We start from the raw sequence: 14,707 nt of genomic DNA, 5'->3' as shown, positions 1-14,707 counted from the left end.
GGAGTCTAAATGTTTTGCGGATGAGAAAAGGAAATAGTACAGATGTGGAAGAGAAAAATCTTTGCCAGAGAGAGAGAGAGAGAGAGAGAGAGATGATTATGGAGAAGAAAAAATGATGCGGATGATGAGACGGTTCCATCTTCATGTGAGGCGCAATCTCTGAAGATAATATGATTAGTACAATTTACTGGGAGTTCGATAATCTTAATGATAGAATAGTTTCATGAGAGAAGATAAAGAATAGAGTTCTCTTTGATGTGAGATACTGGAATCAGGCCATTTTCTTGGAATTGATAAAGAAAAAAAAACGTCAATCTCATAAGAACAATTTTTTAATCGTAATTGATTGTCGAAGAAAAAGTTTAGAAAATTGAATCGACTTCGAGAAAGAAAACCTCGAATTCATTAGGAACTGATATTACATTGTATCCTTTTAATGGGTCTAAATATTATCTTGGTACTTTTTACTATAAATTGCTTGAAAAATCTCAGATCATTAGTTAATTGTCCGACTTAAATCATCTTTCAGATTATTTATTTATGCATCTTAACTACTGCCCTCTAGTAGAACAATTAAAAACTAAAACTGTCATTATTTTTAATTCTTTCATTGAATAAGTTAGGAAGTTAATTTAAACGAGGCTCCAATTGAATAAGTTATAAATCAAGAAAAGTTTGAATTGAATCAAGAACCGTGTTGTAAACTGGTAACAATGAGTCCTAGAGTCTCTCGAACTCATCAGTAAAAATATTAGACGATTAGCCCTGTATATTAATACTTATCGTGATCAACCCGCGAACGTAACTTTGGTAATATATTTTTGAAGTACATGTATTGTTCAATTGTATCTGGACGGATATGTGTTTGAATTATGTACTCAAGAATATGAACTGTGCATATATTTTTGGAAAGATGAATGAATTCTGGCTGAAATAAACTTCCTGCACATTTTTCATAAGATTGATATGCTATACAAGGCGTTCAGGTCAACTAAACAGATTTGTTTCTTGAACTTTTAGAAAAATCTTTAAATGACCTCTAACCACGTGCTGTGATGAATGACCTTGAAATAGAGCCATATGATATGACGACTCGAAATATATTGGTTAAATGTTTGTAGGTAGTGTAGATCAAAAGTTGTACAAAAAAAACGGATTTTAATTGGTGTAAACGCCCTGTAAAAAAAACGATTCGTGATGAAAATTGATTGTTACTAATAACTGATTGTAATTATTGAGAGGACACTTAATTTGATGATGATCATGATAGATGATTAAGCTCAAGTGATTAAATTGACCCTGGTGACCTTTATTTTTCATCAAAATCGTGATTTAATCATAACAACTCAATTGTTGGACATTAAGGGTAACAATAACTGTAATCACAATCGTACATGTATTAATATATTATCATGAAAGGCAAACATTTGAAAACCTTAATCACATTGATTATCATCATTTGGAGATAAATATTTGATCAGATAATTGTAATTGAATCAATTTCAAGCTAAATGATGATAATAATCATTTGAAAGCTCAATGAAGGAAGTGAAAATATGATCATCATGTATTAAAGAGAGAGAGAGATGAAGGTGGTCAAGGGAAGTGGACAAGTGAAAATGTAATATTGATACAGAAGATGAACCAAAGGAGGTGGGAGAATATGAGTTTCATGGTGTAACATGGGAGATAAGCAGTGATAATGATAACCTTCATTGAAATGGTACAAATAATAAAAATAATAGTGAAAAAAAACCAACCCAAATTTTGTCAGAACTTTTCCTCTTCAACTAATGGAACTGGATTAAGTTAATGACCATCAAATGGTTACTACTAACGGTAGAGATGATGAGGTTCTCAATCCATCTTATAATCATCTTCCTACTTCTAATAAGAGAGACATGAACACCTACTTCATGTGATGATGATTATCTTGCTGATGATAAACATAAACATTGAAATTGAATCAGAAAATCTGAACAAACTTGAGTTCACCCAAATTGATCAAAGTGAGTCCATTAAAACATGTAATTGTTATCAATATTATCATTGTTAAGTGTCCTTTTCACAATCAACCACTTTTCCTATTATCACCATTATCATCATAATCATCAAATCAATTGACAATCAAACCTTTTCCTGATTCTTTTCCATAAATGAATCTCCCTGAACATGGTTAAAGTTTATGTACTTTATCAAGTACAGAATCACTTTCTCCTTTAATAATTTTCTTTGGTTCATCTGAAAATTTCCCATGAAACTGAGAAACTCAGGTCATTCTAATAGAATTCATGGTGTTTCTTTCAAAGTCAAAGGGTTAAAACTGATGTTGATATGATAAAATCGATGAAAAAAATTCATAATATATTGAATTTGATCCAAAGGAAAACCTTGGAAATGACAGTTCGATAAACTGAATTTCCAGATGATTGATGCTGAACTTAATCCTAGTTAAATCCAATCTAAATCTTACCGGTGGTGAAATCAAATAAAAGTGATTGAGAGTGAAAGAGATATTCACAAATCTTTTCCACTTTCTCATCATGATCATTACCATGAAAAAGTTCATAAGCATCATCATCAACTAATAGTTCCCATAGTATTGAGAGTTTTTATCTCCTTTCATTCAGATGAAACTTTTTCTATTCCCTGAACTTATCATCTCAATTGAAGATTATAACTATTAATGTAATGACACTTTTAATTGCGAGTCTAATCAACCCTTTAATTGTTGTATTGGATATTAAATCAATGTTTCTTTTGTATTATCTCATATATAAAATAAGAGTCAATGAGAAATAACAATTAACGGTTAGAATTGAAAGTTAATTTTTTTTCTTTCCACCATTATTAATATTATCCTAATTAACTGATTACGCGATTATATAATCGGGATAATCAATTAACTGTCATATCATCAACTGTTAATTGTTATCCTTGTTTCTTTATCATCATCTTCATTGTGTTTGTTTCATTGGCAACAAATTGGTTTAATTGTTTTGATAATTGTGAGATTTGTTTTTTATTATCAATTGTTGACTGATATTGACCTTGAAAAATGGGACATAATTAATCATATTGATAATAAATATATTTACAATTGGGTCAAAAGTTGATCAAAATCGGACAATTAAATTGATTGATGAATTTTCTTACACACTGGTTAGTTTAACTAGAGTGATAATTGAAAGATTGCTTGATAATTAAAAGGATGATTAAAAATGGGCTCTATTTGTTGACGGAAAATTATTCAGACAAAATTCTTGTTCATGAGAATCTATTCCGATGAAACAAAAGCCACACTATCTTCATGGTGGATCATGATGATAAGGTGATGTAGAGATAAATTGATGAAGGAAGATGAGGAGAGAGAGAGAGAGAATTTCAATGAGCCTAATGTTAGCGACTCTTTGATTTATTATCACTAAGAAGATGAGATTCTCTGAGAAATAACAAGTCATCATCAATAAGAAAGAAAAAGAAAGAGAAACATTTTCACAAATCATCTTCATCTTTTTTCCTCATCTTCATTATCTTACCATTTTTTTCTCATTCCTTTTTCTTCTCGTGTCTGTAAAGATACAAAGAAGAAGAAAAAGAAAATGAAAAGATGATGAGAATAGAGATGAAGATTAAGATGATGATGATGATGTTTTCCCTAAACATCAAAAGGATTGGATTTTGATTTCTCTTCATCATCATCTTTTTTCATCCTCATCCTTTTATCCATTGTGTCTGTAACTTTTTCCCCTCTCCTTCAAACTTATCTCATCTTTTTATTAGCTTCATTACCCTTTCACCAAAGATCATCATCATCATTATCATCTTCATCAACCTCCTTATCCTCTGGTACTTTCTCATCCTCATCCTCATCTTCATCTCTCTCTTTGACATGTTATCTTCAATTTTTCATCATTTTCTTATCCGATTTTATCATCATCACCATGATTCCAATTGAATTGAATTGGAACTTTTTTTCTTATCATTTTTCATCCTTTTAACAGTTCAAATCATCAATGATGTCTAATTATAATCTTTCATCCTCTTATCCTTTTAATCAATAAAAGTTTATCCATTAATAACCAATTAATTAATTTCCAATCAATTTGATTTCAAGTTTAATGGAACTAATCAATTTAATTGAATAATAATAACAACATGAAAGTGATCATTACTTCAACCAACTAATTGTTTTCTAATCACAATTAGTAGAAAGTAATTAATTAAATGGTCACTAGTTAATTAGATAAGAAACAGAAAAGTCACAAAAAAAATCAATCAATTAAATTGTTGATCAGTTAAGAAATGTTTAAGTTTGAATTAAAATTAGAAATCAAATTAAAATGATTATAATTGTAATTTAAATGTAATCTCTATTAATTATCATATATATTAATTATTTAATTGTAATAATATGTTAACTAACTCAATGATTAACAACAGTTAAAAATAATTCAACAACAATTAACGGGAACAACATTTTTCCTGTTGTAAGATTTTTATATTAATCCAGTTAATCAACTCACTCATCATCATTAACAATTAACAGTTAACAATAAAGATTAGGTCAATGTGCTAATGTTAACCTTTATATTAATCATAATCATCAGATTAATATTAAAATTATCAATTAATTATGAGAGAGAAAGACAATTAAGAAAAAGTTAATTAAACATCAATACAAAGCGACAACAATAAGGTACATTCAATTAACACCCTTTGACCATTGGTCAGGCTATTAAAATAGTCTCAATTATATAATAGATGTGAAATTATCACAATTGATTAACTGAAAAAGGGATTACAATTAAGATTAGATTTAGAATAAGAGAAAATTTTGATAATATTATTATTATTATCTGATGTCCATTAAATATCATGATGATGGTCATGGTGAGTTGAATTTGAACAATCTGATTGAATGAACCTTCAAGAATGAAACATAACAATAATCATAATTTACTTAATTTTCATTGGAGATTATTATTATCAATATAACTAGAAATTAGTTTAATTTGATTGACAATTCAATTGGTTGAGCAATTGGCTATTAGTATTTTGTATTTGGTGTCTGGATAATTATCATTATATTATCATGTTGATTGATTCGGAAACAGAATTGAAATAAGATTGGAAATGTAAACTTTGAAAAGGTAAACAACTGAATCATGATCAACAGAATGGAAAACAATTTGTTGATCAACAATTTAATATGGAAGATTTTTCTTCCAATCATATTGATCATAATTAGGAGGATAATCAAGTTGATTGAAAAAAGGAGAGAGAGAGAGAGAGAGATGAAAATAAACCGTTATTTTTTGTGATTTATTTTATCTCCTTCCTTTTGATTACAATTAAATTGTGGTACCTGTCTGATACTGTTAACAATTTAACCTTTTAAATTGGTTTCAATTGATTAAAACCATTAAGTTAATTCAATTTTTCAAGGTTAAATTAGGTTCAAAACGATTTGTTTCTCATTTAATTTAGTTTCTAATCAGACAATCAATTTTTCTTATTGATTAACATTATCATTACCATTATTTAACCAATTAAGTTGAATTTAGAGTAATTTTATCAAAGTTTTAAAGACAATTAATCGAGTTCTATTATAAAAAGTTCAAAAGGTATCGATATCAATGTATTAGATTTTGAAATTTTGCCAATATTTGAATGGGTCACATTGATTGGGACAACTACAATTAACTGTCACCAAAACAATTTAGACTACATGATTTAAACTTGATCGTTACAATCAATACGAATAATAAATATGAAAATCTTTAACCTCGGGTTGAGATGTTGTTGAGTTTTGTTTATGTTTACATGTTTATTTTGATAATAACGATGATGATGTGAGCTTTATAAAGCATTTAGATGACCTGGCCCGTCGAGAATTTAAGATGATGATGATGATAAGAGAGAGATGAGAGTGGCCTGGGCCTCTTTCTTTTCCTCTATTTTGATTAAACTTTGCGTGAAATAAACAGTAAAACAAACGAGGTCATCAAGGTAACAATGTTTTTCCTCAGCCAATCCTTTGACTTACTAAGCTTATTAACTAATCTCTTTTAGCCCTTTAATCTCATATTATTATTATCATTTTTGTACACAAAAAACAGCCTTTTCTGGCTGTTTGTTTTTATAATAATTCAGTCAAGCCCAATACAAATAGAGAAAAGAAAAGATAGAAAACAAAATTATTAGAACAAAAAAAAAGTTTCTTCTTTTGAAAAAGTTTCTCATTTGTTTTCAACTTTTCTCTCTCTTTTTTTTACCAAATTTCTTGCTTCCTTTTCATGAATACAGAAAACTTTTTTTCTCTTCTTACAAATGATTTTTCACCTTTTGAGAAACCATGGTAAATTAAATTTCTACTATTAATCACCATGTTTACTCAGAATTAATTGTTCCAAAAAAGTTCAGTCAAGAATAAAAAAAGAAAGAAAAGTTTTCATTACATTTCCTCTTCTCTCCATCAGATGGCGTGGAATCGAATTTCAAAGCGCCATCTAGTGTGGAGAGAAAGAGAATGTTAGTTAGAACGAATTTTTTTTTCTTCTTTTTGTTTATTAATCATTTGTTACTTTTGATTGTTGCTTCCAACTTCTTTGTAACAGAAAAACTTGTTAATTGTAATTAAGTGTTGATCAATCTCTAAATTAATTAGCTCTTGTTAGTAAGTGTAAAGTGAACTTCAAATGTCCCCTTGGATTTAATTACTGTGAATGTTTGTCGAAAATTAAAATTACCAGAGGATTGTTTTTATTTCTATTGTTACCTTTTGATTGGAAGTAAAAAAGAAAAAGAAAATATTCTCTCTACTTTATTTTAATAGATTTACATGTTTTATATCAAATTAACCCTGAAAGAAAATAATATTCAATGGAATTAAAATGACCTGTAAAATGGTTAGAGGCAATGGCGGTGGTTCGTGTGGCCGTCGGTTTGTTGCTTCACCTGAAGATTTACCTTACATTGTTTGGGACTCAACGGTAAACAATATTGATGAATATGGACCAGCACCATCTCTGCACAGTCATCCAGCCTCGATTATCACATATAACCATATACCGCCAATGATTAACTCTTGCCAAGCCTCATCGACAATCTCATGGGATTCATCAACATTCACAAGACGTTGCTGTTCACCGGCTTGTTGTGCCATCTTATTAACGGCCATACTTATTTTGGCCGCTTTATTAACTGTTATTGGAGTTGCTGTTTATTTAGGTAATTTACTTAATCCATTTTCATGAAATTTCCTCTCCAACTCAATCATTATCCTCATCATTTATTTCATTGTAAAAACCATCATCATCTTAATGAGCAAATTAATCTGTGTATCAATAACCATCATCATCATCAACTTCATTGCTTTTTTTTATTAGTTTGGTAATTCAGATTTGATTTGGTTTTAAGATGCTCACAATTAACTATGTATTTAGTCAATTGTGTCAATTGTGTTTGTTTAATCAATTGGGATGATAGGTGACAATTACAATTGCAACCTTATTCATGACCGGATTTATGTTAATCTTATATATATTTTTTTATTTACTTTCTATTAATAATTTTTTGTCAACTTTTTGTCAGTTTCATCGTTTTTATCACGATTCACGATTCTTATTGATTTTCATTGTATTTGGAATGAAAATTATCATGATAAAGCAAATTGCGACTTTATCATGACAATGAATTGATTCAGTGGTTTTCTTGAAATTATCTTTACGATATTTATTGGTATAAATCTAATTCTGTTGAAATTACCTTAATCATTTCTGTTCTCGTCCATTGCAAATCAGATACAATCAATATCATTACTTAATCTTATTCCAATCCTAATCAGCGATTCATGATTAATATTTATAACCTTTTCCAATACTTATTGTTATTTCCTATTCTGATCCTGATTTGATTAGTTAATCATAAAGTTTTTACCATCATCTTTTTTTTTACTCAATTCAACACTTTAGATCAATGATAACAATCAACTTGACTGATTATCATCTAGTTGATTACTTCCTTTTACCTTAGTTTGTTTTTCACTTTGATAACAATTGAATTTTCATTGATTTTAAAATATTCTGATTGCTTGAATTGTCATGTTGATGATGCTCATGATGATCAGATTTGCATTAGTATTAAATTATTATGAGAGAGAGAGAGAGAGAGAGAGAGAGATAATCTTGATTGTTCCTAACCCTGAAACAAAGGCCTTATTTTGATGATGATGATTAACTTGGTGTCTTGAATATGATTAACCTTTTTCTTAAGAAAACTGTTAATCAGTTCCTGATTAGAATTGTCATTTCAACAACAATCAGATAAATAACAAACTCAATTACAGTTACAATCTATTGTCAGTATATGTTGATTAACATGATAACAATTGAACATTCATAATTTTAAATTTACTCCAACAATTTAATTAGATTTTTCTTCACCATTTCTCTGCTATTAACTTAATTATATTACATTAAATTTCCCAGTTAATCTTGATTCTCAAAATAACTATTTAAATGTAACTTTAATCATGGTAATCATGTTGATCATTGATCAATAATAAGAAAACTTCATCTTAATCTAATCTCACCAATTTACATGATAACCATTTGGGTGATTATTTTTGATTATCATACGAAATGATTTGCAAGTAAATTGTTGAAAATTGACTTCAATTTTAATCCATTGAATTCACGTAAACCAAATTTAGCATATTTAATTGTTACAATAAACTACAAGAATTAATTGATTGCTTGAAATTATCATGAAAAATCATGATCAAAGGCTTAACCTTTTTTTTTCACCAATTCAATTAAAAACTATTATTTTTTATTTGATTGTTTTGATCAATTGATTTGAATGATCATCACTTTAATTATACTAATTATGCAAAATTGAGTTGGGTAAATTGTTATTACCTTAATTGTAATAATAATTGAAAACAAATGATTGATAATATTGCTGATTGATTTTCGTGATTCAAATTATCTTGTTGACTTATCATTTAACCAACAACAATCAATTATTGTTGTTCTTGATTGAGATGGAAAGTTTTTCATGAAGTTAATTTGATTTCTAAATTGTTTAAGAAACTTAAATTATTAGATTGTCATTTTTTACTCAATTAATACACAATTGAATAATACAAATTTCTAGGCTCATTTTGTCCTTTAAATTATCTTAATTTTGTTCAATGGGAACAATTAACTAACTTTGTGATTGAGTAAAATGATACAGATAAGCTGAAACTATTAATAATAATACTATTTGGTTAGTTAGTTAATTTTTCCAAGTGTAAAATGCCCTCAAGGGTTAACATGTAAATTTAGTCATTGCAATTTAATTTACGCTGTTGTGTTATTAATAAATACAACTGTTGAATGTCCAGTTAAAGAGATGACCAGGTTCACACGATTTAACTTACTGGTCAATCTTTTTTATCATCTTCTTCTTCATTATCTGCTTCATCTGTATCATCATCATCATCATCATCATCATCTAAATGATAATTTAAACTTACATTATAATAATTAAAGTCTGTCATCATCATAAGCCATACTGAGAGATGGTCACTTTCAAAAAAAGTAACTGGTCAGTCTGAAGATGATAATGAAAAATAACAAGAAAAAGAGAAAAGGAAAGAAGATGAAGATGAAGATGAAGATAATAATAGTAATGATGATGATGAGGACGATGTCCTGCCGGATGTTGTGATACAAGAAACAGGTCATCAGCCAACACACAATTGACCAACAACTACACTTACAATTTAAAGTCACTCACAATTTCATCTAATTATCTTGAATAATTTGCTACTTTTCATCTCTTCATCACGATTACAATTACCGAATGGACAATCTAATTATACTAATCCATTTTAATCTTAATCCATCAACAGGTATCATCACTAATCTATCCAAAGCAACAATATTACCTGTTAGTGGACGTTTTCGTGTTATATCTGGTGACGATTTTGTCCCTTCCTTGTACAATACATCGTCTACATCTTTTCATGAGAAAGCCGAAAAATACAATGCCATTGTAAGTTAATTAGTCTAATTAATTGTCTAACAACAACAATAATACTAAAAACAACAATCGAAATCGTTTTAATTACTTTCAATGAATTTGAATAAACTGAAACACAATTAACGATTATTTTAACTTCCTTCCTTTTATCCGTTTTTATAATATAATACTTTCTGATTCTTTCATCATCTCCAATCGGTTAGACTAATTAAAAATTTTCTCAATCAATCTTAATTGTTGATAGTTCATTTTACTGATTAGTGAAATCTATTCATCTTAATGTGACTTTTTTTTTCTTTATCATTGTTTTAACTTTATTTCTCTTCCTTGATTTCTTGTTCAGTTAATTGTAATCAGAGAATTGAAATGCCAATTTGATTGCAATTAATTTCAATTGATAATCTTAGAAAGAAACTGAATAGATTGGTGTGTTTAATTACATTAACCAATTGCTAATTCTTAAAACTATCTAATTGTCAATCCTGTTTTCTCATCGTTACCTAATACACATAATAATCTGATTCTAATTGAAAAGCATCAGGTTTCCCGCTGTTTCTTATCAAGTCTCACCTTTGAAAAAGGTGAAAAAGACTCACAAATGATAATATAAAGTTGACAAAAGTTCATGTTTGAAGATATCATTGTTTTCATGATAATAATGATGATGAAAAGAAATCCAATGAAAAGATACAACATATTATCATCATCATCTTAGATTCTAATGTCCTCATCATTATTTACTTGTTATTCACTGAATTACTCTTATTGTTCAACGAGGAACAAGATGGAGATTAAAATGACGATGATGATGATGATGATCTGTTCAATATCTCACCCACAAGATAACCACCTTGGAATGAAATTCTGTTGTTATTCAATATCCAATAATAATAAGAATTTTTGAAAGAAAAAATCATAAGCTCTAAAAAAGATGAATATGATTACTGTATCATTAGAAGAAGAGAAAATTTCATTTCTTTATAATATTCATCATTCTTAATCATCATCATCATTATCATCATCATGTTGTTATTGTTATCAACATGAATTCACTTGAATTTAAATTGTAACAATTAACTTGAGCCCAACAATGCGAATGTAGGATATTAGGGAAAAGTTTTCTTCTAATGATAAGTTTCAACTATTATAATAAGAAGAAGGGTGAAAAAAAATTAACTTGCAATAATTTCCATTTATTGTATTCTGATTAGCTGATTAATCATTAATCTGAATAGTGAATTTGCTTAGAGATTAACACTTTGCTGATAATCTTAATCTTTCCCAATTTAGATCATTTTCATTTTTTTTTCTTCTGCGCTTCATTTCATTAACATGATTTACTTTTTATACGTTTACTAAATCAGAACAACATTGAATATTTTTTTTCTGTGATTATCATCATTCTAAATGATTGATAATGATTATTGACTATGATTAAGATTAAGCTGATGATTTTTTTATCGATAATATTGATAACAATCAACTACCAATATCATCATGAAAAAAAATGCAACAACAAACTCTCATGATCTTGAAAATCATCGTTCCAATTGAATGGGAAAAATAATCTCGTTTTTTTTATTTACGATTTACAATCAATAATAATGAATATTTGAAGTTAACGGTAAATCTTGATTATTTTGATTCCTTTTTGATGATGATGGTGATGATTATGATGATGATGATCACTCCTACAACGTTTGACTTGTAGTTGCGATCACCCATCCGGTGCCTTGGGGCAGTTTTGTAAGGGCGTAAATGGTTAAACTAATTGCAATAGTTAAGCTGATGATGATTATGATTAAGCATAATAAGAATATAAAATTAAACCTCTAATTGATGTAACTATTTACCTTTCCTTTAGATTTCCCTCATTTCCACCCTTTCTTTTGCATTTTGCTAACAATCATCAACATCATCATTACCTTTTTCTCTTTAAATTTAATCATCACCATCATCATATTCATCTTCATCTTTATCCTCATCTTTCTAGGGTGTGGTAACTGGAACAGCATTGTTTTTAATGTGATTCTCATCTCAAACCAATTTAACAATTTACTCTGGGAAATATCATTTAATTGTAAATTGTTTCATCTACCCTTTCCTTTTTTACCTTTCTCTCTCTCTCTCATCATAATCTTCATAATCTTCATCCATCTTCATCATCCTCCCAATCAGATAGTAAATGTTTCTTCAGTTAATCCAGGTTAAAGTTAGACTTTCACACAACGATTTTATTATCTCATCGTCATCCTCATCATCATCATCATCATCTCCATCCTCCTCCTCTTAAATTTCAAAGTCATTCGTACCTTTTAAATTTACCAGCAATTAACTTAGTAAATTAATGAGTAAATTGCCTTTAGCTGGTCAATCTAAATTGTTTCAAGTGAATTGACCATTCCCATTTTATTAATTTAATCTTCTCTTATATCCTAATAAATACTATTAATTCACATTCCCCAATCTGATTATAATTATCATTAAAAGTCTTAATCATTAAGATGATGAGAATCATTATTGTTTTATCATAATTAATTCAATTGAGTCATTAAATTGATCTAAATTTAAATTTTCACTGTAACAAATCATAAAATTAGCTGATTAATTGTGATAATTTCTGATTGTTTCTATTATTCAAATTAAATTGATTAGTCTAAAATTGTTCAAGTGACTTCACCTCTATTATTATCATATTTATGTAAAATATCAAAACTTAATTGTACTAATCAATTAATTTTTTTTATTCCTTTTAATGTTACAGATTCATTCAGCTTTTCAATGGACTTCAATTGAAAATTCAATTATTAAAAGTGAAGTTTATGCTTTTCGAAAAGGCTCATTGATTGTCCATTTTCGAGTTTATCTTGACCGTAAAAAGATACTTCAAGCTCGCAACACATTGGCCTTTGGACGAAACAATAATAATATTGAATCGCGATCGTCATCTCAAAATGATAATCTGATTCCCCATTTGGTTCAACATGAGATGAGGGAAGGATTAGTTCAACTTCGTATGATTGGACCAGGTCGACCTGAGATCGATCTTGATTCGTTAACAGTTACATCATATCATACAGATCCAATGTTGAATTTGAAAGATCAGTCAGTTCCTTTACAGATAACAAGAGGAAATGTTTTCTATGAAAGAAATGAAGGTAATCAGCCCGTTGATTCAGTTTTAACGGCGATTCATTTGAAACCCTTGAAACAATCAACTAGAAAACCCACCTTACTACAAGTAGTAACTAAGACAACACCTCAAGGATCAACTTCTACAACAACAACTACCACAACAACAACAACAACAACAACAACAACGTCGACGACAACACCCCGTCCATTGATTTCTTTAAAGTCAAATAACAAACACCAAAAGCCATTAGCTAATTATAACAACAATGATCACAATGATATTGGTCACAATCAATTAATGTCATCAGCAACACAACACAATCGTCGTTATTCAAATGATAATCCAAATGATTCATTAATTAATCGATTTGCAAGTCGACTTAGACCATCTCGACCTTCATTAACAACAGTACGACCCGTGACCGGTAGTATAGCATCATCATCATCATCGCCATCTTCAACGACAACAACAGTAGCTCCTACAACAATTAGAACTACATCAACTACACCCACAACAACAACGACAACAAGATCATCAACATCTTCATCCACAACAATACCTCCATTGTTTACAACAAGAAGAATGAGATTGACATCATCATCAACCACAACCACAACTCCGGAACCACCACCAATTGTTTATACCGATGAATCAATTAAATTAACCAGTCGAGATCCCAATTTGTTTACTCACAAAACAACACGAACACGAATTGATTTTCCATCTCTTCTTGCCGGTTTACGATTGAAAACCACCACAACAACCACAACCACAACAACTACAACAACTCCTCTACCAGAACCATCAACCATCTCTCTAGGAACTGTATCACCAATCCCACCTAATCATAAACCTCCGCCGGGCACATCAATAAAAGTCACATCTCTTGACTTTGGTCAATGGAGACCATTGTCATCCCCGTTCAAACCTCCCAACGACCCAAAATTACCGGTTAAATTTTCACCTCCTTTAGCACCTCCATTATTATCATCATTTCCACCTCAATTCACTCACCACAAACCACCACCACCACCACCACCTCCACACCAACCCTCACATTCATCATCTAATGACTTTAATTTGAACAATCGTTTAGGATTCAAACCTGGACAAATGAATAAGATGCCGATGGTCATTGCCGTTAGTCCAGGTGACCATATGAGACGTCGTATACCAATATCAGTATTATAACAGTTGAGTGAAAAATAATCTGTAACAATTATCTTCCCTTGATTAGATTTAATTGTGATGACCAATTCTCTAAATTAACTTCCATCACTTTATCAGCGAGGTAAAATTGACACATTCTCACTTAAATCATCCCATTTATTTTTAAATCATTTCCAACCTTCTAAATCATAAAATATAAAATCAATTCTGATTAATCCGTTATAATATTAAACACAATTAACTGTAAAATTTAAAAACTTTTTCTAACTATTTAAATTCAAAAGCAAATATTATTGTTACTTTTATAAAGAAATCACTATGATCATTTTTGTAATGTTTTGTTTTAATCAATAAAAAATGTAATTT

General features: G+C 29.1%; 1 protein-coding gene across 1 annotated transcript; it reads left to right on the top strand.

The window, feature by feature from the left end:
* Positions 1–6,570: 6,570 nt before the first annotated feature.
* On the top strand, positions 6,571–14,590 carry LOC128392791 (mucin-5AC-like). Its single transcript, XM_053352871.1, has 3 exons — positions 6,571–7,233; positions 9,905–10,047; positions 12,800–14,590. Exons 1-3 carry the CDS (start codon positions 6,897–6,899, stop codon positions 14,360–14,362), a joined length of 2,043 nt encoding a protein of 680 aa, XP_053208846.1. The 5' UTR covers positions 6,571–6,896; the 3' UTR covers positions 14,363–14,590.
* Positions 14,591–14,707: the final 117 nt, after the last annotated feature.

The sequence above is a fragment of the Panonychus citri genome, unplaced genomic scaffold (genome assembly GCF_014898815.1).
Source record: "Panonychus citri isolate SS breed McGregor unplaced genomic scaffold, ASM1489881v1 Contig00137, whole genome shotgun sequence".
NCBI classification, from domain to species: Eukaryota; Metazoa; Arthropoda; class Arachnida; order Trombidiformes; family Tetranychidae; genus Panonychus; species Panonychus citri.
Note: the sequence above shows the minus strand (reverse complement) of the source record. Positions and strands in the feature narration are given on the sequence as shown.